The 19,478-nt window shown below is 36.3% G+C and overlaps 1 protein-coding gene and 1 long non-coding RNA gene across 3 annotated transcripts in view; one reads left to right on the forward strand and one right to left on the reverse strand.

The window, feature by feature from the left end:
- ZNF568 (zinc finger protein 568) overlaps nucleotides 1–8,753 on the reverse strand; it is an 85,487-nt gene extending 76,734 nt beyond the window's left edge. The window contains exons 1-3 of one of the 2 annotated variants that reach the window (XM_077133386.1): nucleotides 7,829–8,753; nucleotides 6,592–6,659; nucleotides 3,238–3,296 (exon numbers count right to left, since the gene is read on the reverse strand). In XM_077133386.1, coding sequence (XP_076989501.1) covers nucleotides 3,238–3,296; nucleotides 6,592–6,659; nucleotides 7,829–7,980 — 279 coding nt within the window. In that variant the 5' untranslated portion in view covers nucleotides 7,981–8,753. The other variant, XM_077133387.1, reaches the window with a different exon arrangement.
- The window catches only part of LOC143660096 (uncharacterized), a 55,041-nt gene continuing 43,218 nt past the window's right edge, over nucleotides 7,656–19,478 (forward strand). The window contains exon 1 of the long non-coding RNA XR_013163840.1: nucleotides 7,656–9,022. This is a non-coding gene — a long non-coding RNA (uncharacterized LOC143660096). The remainder of the gene's footprint in view (nucleotides 9,023–19,478) is intronic.

Genomic DNA, 19,478 nt, shown 5'->3' on the forward strand with positions numbered 1-19,478 from the left:
CGCTAATAATATTTTTATCTTGAATATGGCCGATTATATTAATAGATTCCTTTATAATGATCCTTTCTTTTTTTTAATATTGAGACATTGTCACACACGGTACAATTCATCCAAAGTACACAATCAATGGCTCACGATATCATCACATAGTTGTGTATTTATCATGATCATTCTCAGAATATTTATATCACTGCAGTAAAAGAAAAAAGAAAAACTGCATTCATCCTCTATCCCTTGACCCTCCTCACTGACCATTAGTATTACAATCTACACTTTTTTGTTTTTTACCCCTTATCCTCTGCTATTACTTATTTACTTTTGCATCCTTATTTTTCTACTCATTTGTCCATACCCTGGATAAAGGGAGCAAATTGATCCATTCTTGATTGTAACAGATAGAAAACCTGTTCCTTTCCAATTAATCTATATATTTTTTGCATCGTCAAATGAAATCACAAAAGAATTTTTTCCTAGAAGTAGATAAGCTGATTCTAAAATTCAAATGGAAGTATAAAAGTCCCAAAGTAGGTGAAAAAATTTTGATAAACAAAACAAGGTATCTGTGGAGTGACAGGAAAAATCTTATAACAATATAAGACTATATTGTTATAACAATAATCAAACAGGATTATTATAAAGTTACAGTATTTAAAACAATGTAAAAACACACACAGAGTATAGCAATGTTACAGATGTAGACAAATAGATCATTGAAACAGATGACAGAGTTTAGAAACAGAACCAAGCATGTATGATAAAGGTGAATTCAACAGAAAAGACCTATCTAATAAACAGTGTTGGTTTTCTACATTGAAACATAATTCCACTGATAGAATTATCAGAAAATCCCTACCTCACACTAATTATAAAGTTCATTTCTAGTTGTATTAAAGATTAAATATGAAAAGTAAAGCCATAAAAAGAGTATCTCTATAACCTTATATTAGGAAAGCTAACTTAGAGAAGACCAACATGACAACTCATAAACGAAGACTGTTAACTATTGATTTTCTTTTCTTTTTTCTTTTTGCAAGGGCAGGCACCGGGAATCAAACTTGGGTCTCCGGCATGGCAGGCAAGAACTCTGCCTGCTGAGCCACCATGGCCTGCCCAAATATTGACTTTCATATATTTTGAAAATTATTTTCTTGTATGTAAACATTTGTCATCTGCTAAATGTAACTATCCAAATTTAAAGTGTCAATACAATAAAAGATAAATTGTAAAATATAAGTGAGGTTGGAAGAATGTATTTGCATAAATTCAAATACAAAAGTAGACATTCTTAAAATTTCCATTTTAAAATAACAAGATAGATATAAAAACAACAACTAATATAAAGTGGATAAAACATATGAACAGGCAACTAGCAGAATTTGCATTTCTTCACTTATGAGCAGGATTCAATTCATACAGTGTCATATAGTATGGGCCTTAGCGTCAGACCATCTGGGTTTGTACCTAGCTTTAACAGACATTTAATGCACAAAGTTATATAAGTTCCTAATTTCTGTGGTTCACTTCTCATGTCTGCAAAAATTGAAAAAACAATATCTACTTCACAAGCTTTCTCATAATAATTACATGCAATTTCATAGCACATTATAGCTGGCACATAGTAGGTACTAAATAGAGCTATTATGTTTTTGTTGTAGAACATTTTTCCACCTGTTGAACAGGTATTCATATACAGATAAGAGCTATCATGGCATATATTTACATCCAGATTCTAGAATGAGTTTTGGACTACACACCAGAAACAGAGTCAGTTCATTTCTATTTGAGAGTCCATTTTTATTTGATAGTACAAACCAAAAGATTTGTCTCTGATATCTGGCAAGGACTGTATGAATTTTAGACAGCTAATAGCGTCCTATTCATAGATTACAACTCCTTTCACATGCTCTCCAGGTTTTTACTTTGCAAAGAAAATGCATGTGTGAGCTAATTATTAGAATCTTCTCATAAAAGATAGTCCTTACTCATCATTAAAAAAACATCTATCTGCAAATCTTAATGGTCTATTTCTTGTGACATTGTTACATCAAAATCTTTATCAGCCACCTGCATTTCTTCCAACAGCTTCATGTTTTTCACCCACATTTCTAATAGGATTCATTTTATGTACCCTGATCAGCAATATTCCCTTGTAGCTTATGGATTTCCTGTTAAACTAAAAAACCAGGTCAATGAATAGAGCCAACACATTCAAAATCCTTTTGAGATAGGAAAGGAAGACTATATAGCTAATAATAATAATACTATCTATCATCTGCTATGTGCATTTAACCCTCTCAATACTCCTATGGGTTAGGTACCACTATTATCTCCATTTACATATGACGCAAAAGAGCAAAAAGAGATTAAAAAGAGAGCCAGAAACTGTGCTCTTAATCAATGTGCCAAAAAAAGAAATATCTGGATGAGCCACATGATCATCTGGTCAAAAGAATTATATGTGTTTTTAAGAATGAGAAACATTTAAGTGGAAGAGCAAAGGGCAGTGAAGTGGGAAATTTTTAATATACAGGAATGTGAGGGATAGCTAATAGAGAAAGAGTCCATAGGTGGAAATAGAAGGAGTCAAGAGCAGAGGACAACAGGTTCTTTTAAAAGGATATCTTTTTAAAAGATGCATCTTCTGAGACCATACAAAATCTGGAAAGCTATGGATACCAGAACCTTGAGATTTTGCCAAGGAATATTAGGCCATATTTTGACTCAACTTGTATCAAAAGCTCAATTAAAAAAAACACACACACACACGGAAAATCATTTTAAAGACATAAGTTTCATTTATTCCTTCAGATAATTTAGATTTTTAGTCCTTGGCCAAGATAGATTTTTTAAAAATGGAGCTCAACAATTTAAAGAATTATGGAATTTTTTCAGAATTTATTTTTCACCTAGGTTCCAATAAAAAGCCTTCTTTTCTGAGAGAACTATTAAGCTGTTTCCTCAAAAACAGTATGAATGATGAAATGAATGTTGTACCCAGTTTGCTTTGCTTCTCCAGGTCACATTCAAATTTGAACTCAACTTTAATAAATGTGTGTGGACTTTTTCCTGAATATCCATATCCCAAATTTCCTCTGGTTCTAATCTTCTACTTGTGTTTTTTCCACACTCTGATTTTCATCTATTTAGTTATTTCCCAAATCACTGTGTAAGTTAGGGTAACCCACTGCATCTGACCTGCAAAATAAGGCAGGAAATAAATACGGACTCAAAACTTACAAGAGACTTGGTCATATCCTCTTCTTCCTTGGAAAGATCAGAGTCATGAGAATGCCAAGCTGAGGGAAGAGAAATAGAACAGGTTTTTTTCAGAGCTCCAGATAAATGAGTAGAAATCTTCAGCACTAGGGGGCTACTAGGTGCCTTATGGGTGAATGATCCTCAGAGCCATGAATAATGTTAACAACCACCAGGTTATGGAAACAGTGAAATGTACATGGAAGGCTTATTTAATCATATGCAATCCAGTGGCGTATCTGGAGGGTGAAGTATATGGCATCCAATGAATCTATCAGCAATACAGTATACCCCTAGGTTCTTGCTAATTTATTTCTAGAATCTTATCCTAAGTACATAACAATAATTACCACAAAGATTCAAGGATTAGGATATTCTTTGTGGTGCTATTTTGAAGATAAAGAATTTGGTAAAAATCTTAATCAGAGATTTGTTATAGACATTGTGGAACATTTTAATGATGGGATGAAATGCAGTCATGAGTCTAATGACATTTTAAATTAACTTAATTGGTCTATATTTTACCATAAAAAATTTAGGGGCAGGCAGGCCACAATGGCTCAGCAGGCAGAATTCTCGCCTGCCATGCCAGAGACCTAGGTTTGACTCCTAGTGCCTGCCCATGCAAAAAAAAAAAAAAAGAAATGTAGGGCCTCCTGGTAAAATAACAGACTGATGCCTGGATTTATCTCCATTTGCTCCCCAAAACAACCAATATAAGGGAACATAAGAGGGCATCATATCACAAGAAAAAATACTTCAGTAGATAATGTCAACAAAATTTTTGAAGCAGGAGAGCGGACAGATTAGCAAACCAGAGGAAGCTTGACTTAAATCGGAAGAGGAGGTGAGGAAGCTATGGCAGAACCCAGGAAAGGCACATTACAGAGACTTAGGTACTTTTGCATATAAGCATTTTCAGTGGTGCTAAACACCAGAGAACTGAGTATAAAATGTTATAAACACCTGTTAAGACCATGTGATGTCCTCTTTCATCTCACACAGCTTAGAAACATTTCACCTACCCTCGCAAAAAAGTTAGAGATTTTTTCTTCAGAAATCCTGAATGAAAAAGGCTCGGGATTTCAGGCATACCGTAGTCAGATGAAGATAGGTTTTAAAAACTATAGAGTAAATATTGAAAAATGAAGCCCCTCCCCCCACCTATTCTTTCTTTTGTTTGCTACCCATAAAGCTGGAATCTTGACTTACAACCTTTAAGCAAAATCCAGAAGAACTTTCCCCTGGGGAAACTGACTAGCCCTAAAGAAATTGTCTACAGAGGCTGACATTTGATCAAACTCCAATGAAACACCATACTGGGAGGAAAGACAAAGGATAGTGTGTATTTATGCTGGGTTGGGCATGAGGGAGATGAGGAAGGGGTTATGTAGTGAAAGAAATATAAAAATCACCACTGTCAAAAGTCAATATGAAATATCTAAAACTGAGATATAAGGCATCAAAACTAGGAGAATGTTACTCAGAAATACGGAGTTGAATACCAGAATATCTGAACAAAAACAGTTCAAAGTGGTTCCTCTGGGTAGTAGAAACAGGGTACTACTAGGAGGGATGATACAGATTTTTTTGTTTGTTTGTTTTTAGTGGCACTTAAAAATATTTAAATGGATTATTTGAGAAAAATAGAAATTACATTTTAAAAATTCATTTAAAAAAGTCAAACAAAAGTCAATAGTCAAGTAAATACATTAGAAAACAAATGTCTATTCTGAATAGTCAATAATACTATTCTGAATAGTCAATGTACTTTCTTGATTAAGAGTACTGAATTTCCTAACTCCTTTTACTCTCTCTGCCCCGTGAATGCATGGCCTCTCTCTCCTAAGCTCTGCCCTATCTAAAAGCCACCTCACCCCTCCTTTCCAACAACTGGGTCAAACATTTTATTGTTCCACAGCTACTGGTGATTTCTGAAGGTTGAGATGTTATTTGGGCCTTGCTTGCTCTGGGCAAGAGGGTTAAGATAAGCTGAAAAGCCAGTAAGTCCAAGGTCCACTCCTAGGACTTTGCAACATGTGGCTTGTAGGAAGTATCTCTCCGTGATAGATATCTGTGCCTACGGCTTCCTTCTATTCACACCACAGAACTGTTTTCTCTATGTGGACATAGGACCTATGAGTTTAGGACATAAATCCAGTTTACCTGAGGCCTTTTCACTCGACCCCTGTGATAACCAGTCTCAAACATGGCTCCCCAATAAGCACTGTGTTTTGGTTTTCATGTCTTTGGTAGGTCCCTCCCATGCCAAATAGGACTGACTCATATAACTAATAGGATATTGCAGAAATGACAGTGTGTGACTTCCAAGGCTTAGTCAAAAGAGACATTGTGGCTTTTGTCTTGTGCATTTTTGGTTCATGGGAGAAGTCAGTCATCATGCCATGAAGATGCTCAGCCAGTCCTATAAAGAGGCTTCCTGCCAACAGTTAACACTAACTTGTCCACCATCTTGGAAGTGAATCCTCTAGCCCCAGTCCAGCTTTCTGATGACTGCAGTCCCATCAACATTAAGACTGCATGTGAAACCCAAGCTAGAATTACCTGCTAAGCTATGACCTGCACCACACAGAAAATGTGAAATAATAACGCTTATTGTTATTCAAGTCACTAAGTTCTGAGGTACTTTGTTATAAAATAATAGATAACTAATTCAGCCCTCAACACTTCCCTTCCTTCCCTGGAATTCACACTCTCTGGAGTCACTGACCAAGGATACTGGATGCAGAGAATAGGAGGAATCTGTAAGAAAACTCAAAGACTTAGCAACCCAGGTTGAACCAAGTACTCAACAGAGACACCAAGAGTCTAGAAACAAAGTGAATACAATAATGATGTTCATACAATATCTGCTCCTCAATTATCTTCTGTATTATCTTCTGTGAGTATAAAGGTATAGACTCAATGAAGGAATGGATATAAAGTTGTCAGAAAACACTCAGATTTACAGCAACTCCAGATTTAGAGTAAAAAAGTAGTTGCATTAAAATCCCAGCTATTCCATTTTCTATCTGAGTTACCTTGGCAACTGAGATATAATAGAGTTGCATTAAAAGTTCCAGATTCTTCATTTGAAATGAGAATTATACCATATACTAGATGAATAAATAAGTTTGAGTTTCAGTAAACGTGCATGCTAAAAATTCAAGACTAAGACTAGATATTGAATTAATAACCTCCAAGCTAGTGGAGACAGCAAAAGGGATAAGGTAAACCTGTACAATAAAAAGGCATAATAGAAAATAAGAAATAAAAATAAAACATAAAAATAATATATATCAGCAATTACAATAAAGGTAACTGAATTAAACTCACCTATTAAAATACCAAACAGGATAAATAGGGGAAAAGCCCAGCAATTTTGTTCTTTACAAGAGAAAGACCTGAAACATAAAAAAAGGGGGGAGGGGGATTGGAAAATGAAATTCCTGGAAAATACACACATTAAAAAAAAAAAAAAAATGACAAGCAATGTTATCAGCCAAAAGAGAACCTGGGCTAAAAAGCACTCACAGGATAAAGAGACATGTTTTTTAATATGGTACATTGGAATGTCAGTGTAATTCTTCACTCCTCTCTAACAAGATTATACATCCACACACTCTCTGCCATGCTCTCCTACTGTGGGTACAATATACTTTCCCACCCTGTAGATTGGCTACATGACTTGCTTTGGCTAATTAATATTAGTGCACTCGGGAATTAGAAGTTTAAAGAAGTTAAAAAGATCATTCAAATGATCTTGGGCTCTTGTACTCTAGTGATCTACCATGAGAAAAGCATTATTCTGGTAACCCCTACTCCCATAGCCAAAACTCAGAAAGAACAAATGTGGAACAGATGTGAACCCATTCTGAACCTGAGCCACGACAGCCAAGCCCAACTCATATCAGCTGAACAGAAGAATAAATGTTTGCTGCTGTACGCCACTGTGTTTGAGGGTAGTTATCATGGCAACAGCTAAGTAATACTCATTATAAAAGAAGCAAGCCACAAACAATGAGATAATAATGAATCTAGGAAAATATCAACAAGGAAGAAGGCCAAGCACTGTTGGGAAAAGAAAGCAGCAAAGGAGACTTAAAAAGAATTATCTAATGGTGAGAGGGAAGGGTCACTAGAAAACCAAATACAGAAATGTTTTTCAAGGAAGCGTTACCAACTACATCAAATGTTACAGAGAAGTGAAGTAAGAAAAGAACAACTACACACATCAGGATCACACTCACACACACATACACCAAGCACTTCATCATAATCACACACAGCTACAAATATTATCGTGATAAATACAAACAATCATACATATCATCACAATGACTCACGCCATCATGCACACATTCACACATACCATTCTCTCTCATACACCCAATCAGACACACACACACAAACACTTTTCCCACCAGTTTCTTTCAGACCACACCGATTCCCACAGCTGCTATTCCGGCACTCAGGGACCCCCTTAAAGGCTCCGCCCCGTGGCCGTGAGGCCACCCTTATTCAGGCCGCTCCAGCCCTTCCTCCCCACAGCCAGTGCGGGCGTCAGCGTCACCTGCAGGAAACGCTTGAAAGCGCGTCCCGCGTGCAGTTTCTAGGTGGCTTAGTAAAGGCGACACGAAGGCAAAAACGGCTGCCAGTTGTAGGTAGCGGCGAACCCTCCCTTAGAGCCCGCCTCCAATCCACAGGTCCACCGCCAAACATCATTTCCCAGGAGGCCTGCGCGGCCCGATTCAACTTCCGGCTAGGGCGCTATCACGTTTCCTACGGGGAGAGGGGCGGAGCCCGGTTCGCAGAATAGGTTCAGCCCCAAGCCATACTGAAGAACTCCGAGAAAAGGCTGGATGCTGACAAGTGAAGAAACAGACATTTAGGTTGGGTCCAGGTCAGGCGCAGAGAGGAATTGGCCGGCCGTAACCATCTTGTCTGCCGAAGTTTCTGCTCCAGACCACATTTCCCAAAGGGCCCGGCGACCCAGTGCTCTTCTCGCAGGAACTTGAAGGGTTTGTCATTCCTGGCGGGACCGTTAGATCCCTGATTGAGTTGAGCAATCGCAGGCGGCGAGGAACTGGCTCAGCTCTACAGCTCTGACCCGAGGAGATCAGGAAGCCTGAGGTTAATAGACCTAAGGACGGTGTGGAGCTGGGGCCTCGGACCTGTGCTGGTGGGGTGGCGAGAAGAAAGGGAGCGTAGGATTGTCTGTGAGAAGAGATTGCAGGGGAGATAGGACACCCTTATAGCCAGCCTTATGTGCCGACATGGGATTCCTGCGATTGTGAGAATGTGACTATTTGTGTCCCGTGGTGGGTGTGTAATTGGCCATGTGTGACTAGTTCTGTATTGTACGATGTGACTATGCCTGTCCCCCTTTAAAGTATGACTGTGCCTAAATATATTTGTGGGTCTGTGGGGGGTCGGGAGGAAGTGGCATGAAGCTCCTTTCAACTGTGTGATTGTGACTCCGGAACTCTTTCTCCGGGAGACCTCTGCGACATCTTGTCAGTTTCTGGCCCTGAACGGCTGTGACCTCACCCTTTCCCTGAAACACTCAGATTGAATAGGATGATCCATTCTCTTCTGATCCCCATTCTGTGGTGTGGTGGTGATGGGGCTGGGGGTGACCTCTGACCTGAGTTGGCTCACCAAGAAACAGTCGCTTTCTCCTGCTACACTTCTACCGTTCTCCATTTTGAGGGGCCCAGAAGAGGAGGGAAGAATGCATGATGAACTTCTACAAGCAATGTCCAAGGTATGTTGTGATTTCCTCTTTACTTGCCTAATGAAAGTAGTTGCTTAATTAAAATTACGTCATTTGATTATAGGTTCCGTAATTTCTCCATTGGACAGAAGCATAGTTGAGCCTGATATTAGAACCCAATAGCTTCCACTGCCTAATGATCATTTATTTGGAAATTGGCCCCACTTCTGTAGGCTCCTTTCTTCTTTTTAATACAATATTATGATTTTGAAATTAAAACATGATTATTTTAGAAGTTTTGGGAACACGGAATTACCAAGAAGAAAATAAATAAAACCAACTACTCAGAAATAACCAGTGTTAATATTTTGGGATATTTCATTACCTTTTCCAAAATCAAATTATACTTCATTTACTGTTTTTATAGCTTATATTTTCACTAAAAAGGGTAGTAAATTTTCTCCCATGACATCAAATAAGTACCACTTTTCAAAGATACCTATTTCGTTGTATGAATGACCTATGGTTTATGTTTTCTTCTTTGATGGCACAATATGTATACATGCAATAATTGTGTAATACAAATATGTATAGTTTAACAAATAATTATTAAGGGAATTCTTAAATAAACTCAGATCTGTAGTGTCAGACTTAAATCTTTGACAAATGTGGTAGGCAATTATTAATTGGTCTGTGTGTGTGCATGTCTGTATATATACTTTCACTGTTTTTCTCTTGGGTTATCTCACTGATTCGTAAGAGTTTATTGTACAATCTGGGTTGGGTCCTTTATTATATATTTTTGCTATTTGGGTTGACTTAGCACTTCCTTTAAGGTAGTTTTATGAGCATATATCCTAATTCTAACAGTCAAGTTTATGATTTTTTTTCCCCATTCTGGCGAGTGGTCTGTATATCGTATTTAAAAATGCAGATATTTTCCCATATTTATACTTATAGTTTTACCTTTCCCATTTAGTTATTTTACCCACCAGTAGTTGACTTTTGTGTAAGGTAAGGATCAAAGTGTTTTATCCCATGTGAGTACCCACTTTTTCTCAGTACTGTTTATTGGAAAGCCGGTATATTCCTACTGCTCTGCAAATATACCCAGTGTCTATTTGTGCATGGGTCTGTTTTAGAACTCTCTATTTCTTCCTTTGATCTATTTGTATGTCCTGAGCCAGTATCATAGTCTTGGTTACTATGACTCCTCTCCTTTGAAGGAAATCTGTCTTTTCTTCCTCTGCCTGTTTTAAAAATATTCTCTCCATTTTTAAAATTTTTCTGTTTTAATATAGTGGGACTTTAGTGTGCATTTTTTTAATTTTTCCTTTTTGGATTTGTAGGGATTCTTGGGTCTGTGCATTGTTATCTTTTATTAGTTCAGAAAAATCTCAGCCATTATCTCTTGAAATATTGTGCCTGTCTCATTCTTTCTTTTCCTTCTCAGGCTCTAGTTAAACATAGGTAGAATTTCTCATTCTTTACTTTTTTCTTTTTGATATTTGGAGTTGATACCTAAACTGCAAATCAAAGCAATATTAAACAAAAGAAACTTGCCTCTTCTCAGGAGGGAGCTATGGGAATAATCCTGGGAGTTTTAGGATTATTCTCTCAATAGTAGAAATGATTTTATTCAGTTTGTGTTTCAACATGTCTTATCTTGGGGAACTCACTAAATCATCATAGGCTACCCATGTACCTTACGATTCTCCTACCTGAAGATGAGAGGCTACAGGGGTAATGTGCAGGTATACCTTGTTTTATTGTGCTTTGCTTTATTACACTTCACAGATACTGCCTTTTTTACAAATAGAAAGTTTGTGGCAACCCTCTGTAAAATATGTCCATCAGCAACCAATTTTTCCAACAGCGTATACTCACTTCATGTCTCTGTGTCACGTTTTAATTAAGATGTACATTTTTAAGACATAATTTACATTCAGTGGATTACAGTATAGTATAGTCATAACTTTTATATGCCTTGGAAACAGTAAAATTTGTGTGGCTTACTTTATTGCAATATTTGCTTTGTTGGAGTGGTCTGAAACCAAATCCACAATATCTCCAAGGCATCCCTGGACTCAGAGTAGGGGATAGTATTTTCTCAAGGTATAAATTTGGTAATCTGAATTAGCTTACTCTCAATTTAAAAATTGTGAATATTTGTTACAGATATAGAGGAAATCAGGATAAGAATCAGTTTCCCCAAATTTATTGAACTTTAAAGTTTCTATATTTGAATTTCTTTAGAAAATACCATGTCTTTCCAATCCATTTTCCTGTATCAGTGTCCACACATAGTATATGATTCCCCTCTCCCATCAGCCTCTAATTATATTCACAATTTCTATAGTGAAGATTATTGTCCAATATTAATGGAAATAACTCTAGGGAGGTAGTATGCTGTAGTAGAGAATACTTTTTTCTTTTTTTAAAATATTTTTATTGATAAAACTTAACATACAAACATTCTTAACATTTCATATATGATGTATAATCAGTGGTTCACAATATTATCACATAGTTGTGTATTAATCACCATGATAAGAATAAATTTTAAAAGGAATAAAATGAAAGTTGCTTACAGAAGCTAACCTAAAACTTAATCACTAAATATTTGAAGCATTCCCAGTAAAATCAGAAAAAAAGGCAAGGATATACACCATCACCAGTACTATTTAACATTGTTCTGGAGGTATTAACCAAAAGAATTAGACAAGAAATTTTTCAGATGTAAAATAAGTGTTGGCAAGGATGCAGGAAAATAAGAACACTCATGCTTTGTGGATAGGAATGTAAAATGATGCAACCACTATTGAAAACTGTTTGGCAATTCCTCAGAAATTATAGAATTACCATATGACTCAGCATTCCCACTTACAGGTATATGTGCAAAAGTATTGAATGCAGAGATTTGAACATATTTGTATACCAGTGTTCATAGCAGCATTATTCACAATAGCCAAAATATGGGAGCACCCCAAGTGTCCATCAGTGGACAAATGGATATATATAAAGTGGAATGTTCAGCTGTAAAAAGAAATGACGTTCTGAAACATGCTACAACATGGATGAATCTTGAATTCATCATGTTAAGTGAAATAAGCAAGACACAAAGGAACAAATATTGTATGTTCTCACTTATATTAAATAACTAAAATATACAAATTCATAGAGACAGAAGGATCACAGGGTACCACGGGTGGGAGTGGAAGTGGTGTATAGGGAGTTAATACTTAATGGGTATCAGAATTTCTGTTAATGGAAAAGTTTTGGTAATGGATAGTGGTGATGGTAGCACAACATTGAGAAAGTAATTCCCACTGAATCATGTACTTGAGCATGGTTAAAATGGGAAAGTTGTGTTTTATATATATTGCCACAATAAAAATAAAAGAAAACAATCATTAAACTTTCAACTTAAAATAAGTATGTATGTTATGAACGTTGGTGTTCAAGTATCTGCACAAGTCCCTGCATTCAGTTCTTTGGGATATACCCTACAAATGGCATTGCCAGGTCATATGATAATTCTGTCTTTTCTGAGGAATTGCCAAAATGTTTTCCATCGTGGCCGCACCATTTTGTATATATTCTACTATCTGGCAAGGCTAATCTTCACTCAATAAGTTTTGTTTTAACAAAAATATTCTGCCTATTCTGGCTTATTTTGCACATGAGCTTTAGAGGCAGCTTATCTGTTTCAAGGACAGAAGAAATAGGTGAAAATCTGCTTTTAAAAAAATGATTTATTGGATGACAGCCACAACCATTCTGTCGATGGCTGCATTTGTACTACATAGTGGAGATGCATAGTTGTGACAGAAACTGGTCTGCAAATCTAAAATAATTTCTTTTGAGAAAAAGATTGCCAACCCTTATACTACTTTGTTAAAATGTTTTTTCCTTTTATTGTGATTTCTCATAGCATTTGATTAACTTAAGAAGTTTTGATATATTTCTAATGTTGACTTTTGCTTTCTTAGAACATGGTTTATCCTTCTATTTGTTTATAGTTCCTTTTGTGTTCATCAAGAACATTCTAAAACTTTCTTCATGTAGATGAGGCATGTGTCTTATTGAGGTTACTCTTAGGTATTTTTCTTCTTTTTAGTAGCTATTCTAAATGCTTTTTTCCCCCAATGTATCTTCTATCTGTTGTTTATATACATGGAGTCTTTTGATTTCTGTATCTTCATTTTGCACCAAGCTACTTTCCTGAAGTCTCAATACTTTTGCTAGTTTTATGTCTGTAACAAGATATCGAAATGTGCCTCACTCTGCCAGTTTTTTGGAGGCCTGCCAAACAGATCTGGACCATTTAGGCAGGATTTGCAAAGTTGGTGACTAAAAACTGGTTTTGTGATCCTTACTTTAAGCCTACCTCAAGGGTTTTTCAGAGGTTGGAAAGAATGAGGACTGTCTGTAGGTAGAAGCCTGTTTTTGTAAAGTTGTTAGTATACTATGCATTTCTGTCCCATAAGAGAAATGAGGGTGCTGTGAATGGAACCTCTTCCTTCAGTGTGCCAGTGCAATAACTTCTGATAGCAGCTACAATGCAATTCCAACATTAACTATCCAGAATTAGGTAAAACTCCACAGGTTAAGGGTACCATCCCCACAAACTGCTTTTACTTCAGTCACCACCAGCAAGTTTGGGAGCTCCTCGGCTACCTGCATTTTTGACCCACTGGCTACAAATTCAGGGGTTCCCACCACCACCTCAGGTTTGATAATTCACTAGAAAGACATAGAGAACTCAGGAAAGCACTATATTTAACAATTATAGTTTTCTAGCAAAAAAGAATACAAATCAAAGAAGCTGAAGGAAGAGATGCATAGGACGAAGTCTGTCAGAACCTAAAAGGCAAAACTTCCATGTGCTCTCCCTGTGAAGTCAGAATGCATCACCCTCCCTGCACATCAATGTATATTATCACTCATGGAAGCTTGCCCGAACTTCGGTGTCCAGAATTTTTCTTGGGATTTCCTCGTGTAGGCATGATTGATTGAATCAGTATCCACCTGATTGAACTCTTATCTCCAACCCCACTCCCTTATCTGGAGGATGGGCTGATAGGACATGACTCAAAGCCCTAACTCCCTAATCACGTTGGTTGATCTTTCTGGAGTGGCCAGCCCTTCTTTCTAAGACTACCTGGTGTGGCTGGTCCCACTCTTGAGTCATCTCAGGTTAACAACTAAATTGCATTGTAGCTGGTGTCAGTAGTCCTTTGTACCCAGAAACTAGGAAAATTTATAGTTGGAATGATGAATAATTATAAATACGATCATCCAAAGGCATAAGTTGAAAACCATAAAGCCAGATCTGCCCAAACAAAATGTCTGAACATGAAAGGTTTATTCAGTAATACCTATATTGTGGAAAATTCTGCCACTAATAAGATTATAAAATTAGAGAATTTGCAGTAATAGGGAATAATTCTTACAAGACATAAGAATTTGAATGTGCTCTTTTCTGAGTGATATTTTAAATTAATTTTGCATTTTAAAAATTCAAGGAATGTTAAAAGACATCAAAAAATGTAAGGGCCCTGTTCCACTACCCAATTCCACACCCTGCCCAGGTGACTACCCACTGCTCTTCTTGCTATTTCTCTTCGCAGTTTTCCTATATTTCCAATTAATAGTTCTATTTTGCTACTTTTAATACACATTTTCTAGTGACTTTCATGCAGGTTAAGGTAGACCGAGATTTCCCATACCATGTTCCTTATTCCCTGCCCTTGCCGTAGAGTTATATCACAGTTTATCTTCAAATCACTGATTAGGACCTGTCTTGCAAAGATTGTTTATCTGAGCCAAGTATTGCCTGGGCCCCTGGCTTCTTTCTAGTACAATTTTTATATTTCTGAGAGTAAATTGCCTTGCCTGTTTCTAGGTATGTGTTGTTAATGTTCTTTGAAATCCTCCAACATTGCTGTCAGTTGCCTATCCATATTTTTTATACCATTGAACATAGCTCATTTTTCCTTGGAAGCCTCTTCTGTCCTCCCCTTCTCAGATGTGACTCTCTAGGTCTGCTCCCAGAAGTTATCCTGGGACTTGCCTTTTACAATTATACTGAAACTTTTCCTTTACCACTCTAGTATTAGTTGTCCAGTTTCTGAATATAATACCTTTTCTGTTTCTTAGTTTACTCCCTAGTTTTGATGAAGCACACATATTTCCTATGTAGCTATTAAGAAAAGCTACATAGAAATAATTTTATCATTCTTTACAGATCTAGAAATGTCTTGTTCAACTTTCAAGCTTGTTAATTTGGGTTTAGAATTCTAGGCCAGACTTTAATTTCCTTTGTAATATCAAAGGAATTGCTTCATTTTCTTCTTATTTCAAGTGGTACTGTTAAGAAGTCTATTGCCATTCTGACTTCTGGAATGTTTTATATGATCTGCATTTTCTTCTTGGAAGCTTTTGGAAAGCTTTTTTTTGCTTGATATTCTGAAATTTTTTTCTAAAATATGTCAATTTTTAAAGTTCATCACTTTTTTTCCTTCCTTGGGGTTTAAAGGGGAAAAGAAAAGGAAGAAGAAACTCACATTTATGAAGATTAGTATGTGCCAGGCATCAAGCTGGGTGCTTGCTACCTCATCTCTTTGGAAAAGTCTACTGGTTTGTATATTCCTATATGTATTTCTCTATACACAGGAGATATATCTTCTATTATATAATAAGATTCAAACCCCTTCCATTTGCTCACTAATCTCTGTCCTCTCCTGCAGAGCCTTCCACCACCTCCTCTACTACCATCTTTTTCTTCCCTGTTTCCATTGTGAAAGTATATTTGTTGTTTCAGGGGTCAGTGATGTTCAGGAATGTGTCCGTAGATTTATGTTGGGAAGAATGGGAATGCCTGGACTCTGGTCAGATGGTTTTATACAGAGAAATGATGTTCGAAAATTATAGCAACCTGATTTCAGTGTGTAAGGATAACTATCCCCCCAAATTCAAAAGTCTACCCTCGAGAATGTCTCCTTCCATTATGAATTATTCATTTCAAATAACCACCTGAATTTCTGCTTCCTATTCACAAAGGAATGGTTTGAGTTGAAATGGAATGGAATAGTTAGAAATGGGCAGCTCCAATGGGATGCAACTGAAGCTTCATCTTCTCCCTCTTGCTTTGGTTCTTCCTATAGTGGCATCTTTTCCTTGATCATCAAGGTACCAGATCTGATTTCTGGAATAGCAACAACATAACCATTCCCTATGTCTTTTCTTGTGAGCAGGACTTTCCAGTTCTAAGCCAGTTGTGATCTCCTTATTAGGACAAGGAAAAGAGCCCAGGATGGTTGACCGAGAGCCAACAAGAGGCCTATTGTGGTAGTTAGGTTCAGGTGTCAAGTTGGCCAGGTGAAGATGCCTAGTTTTGTTGCTGTGGACATGAGCCAATGGTATGTGAAGCTCATCTGTTGCTGATTACATCTGCAGTCGGCTAGGAGGCATGCCTGCTGCAATGAATGATGTTTGATTTAATTGACTGGAAGCTTAAATGAGAGAGCTCAACATAGTATAGCCCAAGTAGCTCAGCATACCTCATCTCAGCACTCGCAGCTCAGCCCGGGCTTTTGGAGATGCAGAAAGGAATCACCCCAGGGAAAGTTGTTGGAACCCAGAGGCCTGGAGAAAAGACCAGCAGAGATCACCCTGTGCCTTCCCGCATAAGAAAGAACGTCAGTTGAAAGTTAGCTGCCTTTCCTTTGAAGAACTACACATTTTTAACGAAATAAGTTCCCTTTTATTAAAAGCCAATCCATCTCTGGGTTGTTGGATTCCAGCAGCTAGCAAACTAGAACACCTATGTTCAAGTAAGTGACAGGTGATCTATTTTGAACATGATGCTTATTTTATCCTCTTGTGAACTATTAAATTGTAAAAGTATTTCTTAATGTATAATTCTGGTCTTTAAGGGCTAAGTTCCCATAATGACCATATCTTCATTCATTCTATCAGTTCTCACAGTTTATAACTTCACAAATACTGTTATATGTTTCCTTTGTTAGCTCTTAACATGCCATCTCACTTTTGGTATGCATTTTAAATGCAATTTGTAATTTCCATTTTGATATTTTTGTTACAAAAGAGTCATTTAGGTATTTTTTTTATATTTTCCTCCTAAGATTAAAACCAAAATGAGAATAAAGGAATCAAAACTGAGATATCTTTTGTACCTAAGCTAGTTTTCACATCTTGTTAAAACTAATGCACGTCCCATTACATCTGTGCTACATCCCTTTTTAACTCTGTAAAAACACAAAAATGAATCTATTTGTTTATATTACCCAAAGGTGTAGCCACTCTAACATAAAAATGAGGCATATATATTAAATAATGGCAGCATACATATTAAAACCATCCTTGGGGACCTATGCTTTAACACTTTATGTTGGCAATTATCAAAGTTTCCAAAGATTATCCATTAATTATTCTCCAAATCTTAAAGTTAACTAAGAATTTTGGCCATTATGTTTAAGCTAATATACTACAGAGTAACACTGTTGCTTTCAATATAAGAAAGTTTGACAGAATTATAATTCAATTTAGTTTAACACAATTTTAATTTTTTATAATCTTTAATACTTTATACAGATAAAGTGGGGGAGAAGATATATAGCTATTTTTAAATAAAATTTTTAAAGATATCTGGTTTGATGGAGGATTCACCTTAATCCCTTAAAACATGGATTGTTAAATTTAAAAACATATTTTTTGAAAAAGCAATTCTGATGTATTTTTTGGAGAGGAAGGGTTATTTATTATTTTTTAAGGGTAGTGTAGTCAAAATATTAGAAGACCTCTGTATCTACTTTCATGCTATGACAGCAGATGAATAGCAAACAAAGTGGAAAATATTTGCCATCTATTTCTTTTCAGAAAAGTTGGCCAGCCTCTGGTCTATATGAACCAGTCAGACTAGAAACCCTTTATTTATTTATTTATTGGTGGCAACTTTATTGAGATATAGTTCACATGCCATACAATTTGCCCATTTAAAGTATACAATTCAGTAGTTTAAAGCATTTTTACAGAGTTGTGCAACCATCACTATGCTCAAGTTTAGAACATTTTCATCAGCTCAAAAAGAAACCTGATTACCCTAAACTCTCAAACCTTCCCCAGCTATAGACAACTGCTATTCTAAGTTCCTATCTCTGGATTTGCCTACTCTTTAGACTCTCATACAAATAGAATCATATAATATATCCAGTTTGTGACTACCTTTCATTTAGCATATGTTTTCAAAGGTTATCCATGTGGTAGCATGTTCATTCCTTTTTTTATTTTTTTTTATTTTTTTAATTTTTTTTTATTACATTGGCAGGGCACCGGGAATCGAACCCGGGTCCTCGGGCATGGCAGGTAAGCATTCCTACCTGCTGAGCCACCGTGGCCCACCCCATTCCTTTTTTTAATAGCTGAAAACATTCCAGTCTAAGATACATGACATTTTATTTATCCATTCTTCAGTCAGTGGACATTCAGGTTGTTTACACTTTGGGGCTAAATGAATAATCCTGTTATGAAAATTCATACGGCCAAGTTTTTTATGGACATGTTTTCGTTTCTCCTGGGTACCTATCTAGGAGTGGAATTGCTGGGTCATAAGGTAAATTTGTGTTTAAACATTTAAAGAATTTTTGGCTTCTTTTCAAAAGTGGCAGCACCATTTTACTTTTCTACCAACAGGGCATAAGGGTTCCAATTTCTCTATATCCTTTACAAGTTGTTATTTTCTGTTTTTGAATTATGGCCATCTTCATGAATATGAAGTGGTATCTCATGATTTTGGTTTATATTTCCTTAGTAACTAATGATTTGAAGCATATTTTCATGTGCTTATTAATAAGTCCTTTTTGTATGCCCTTTGACAAAGTCTTTATTCAGATACTTTGTCCGTTTTTAATTGGGCTTTTACTATTGTAACTGTTCTTTATATATTCTAAATACAAGTGCCTTTTCAGGTAATAATGATATACAAATACTTTCATTCTGAGTTGTCTTTTCATTTCCTTGATGGTGTCCTTTGAAGCACAAATATTTTTAATTTTGACGAAATCCAATATTTCTATTTTTCAGAACTCCCTTAACTTAAAAACCTTTTAAAATCAAATTTATTAATACCTTTCAAACATAAGAAAATATTTCAAAAAGTTTTTCCCAATTAAAGACACAAAGAAAATTTTCAACTTTAGTTACAACTTTGGCCATGAGTCGTAAACAAAGAACTCAAGAGTTTGCCATGCCAGATCTCAAATGTCTGTTTTTTATTTCCAGTAGGTGTAGAGTATTACAAAAAGACCAACAAGGAAAATTAAAAAAAAAAAAAGTCCATCATCTATTCAACAGAAATCATCAGAAAACCAAATTACTAATCGTGATAGTATACCAGCCTTGCAAAAACTAGAACTAATGCTAGATTTGGCCCCCAGAAAAAACAAAACAAACACTGGGACACAAGGGGGTGAGAGAAACAGAG

Source organism: Tamandua tetradactyla, chromosome 16, assembly GCF_023851605.1.
Source record: "Tamandua tetradactyla isolate mTamTet1 chromosome 16, mTamTet1.pri, whole genome shotgun sequence".
NCBI lineage: Eukaryota > Metazoa > Chordata > Mammalia > Pilosa > Myrmecophagidae > Tamandua > Tamandua tetradactyla.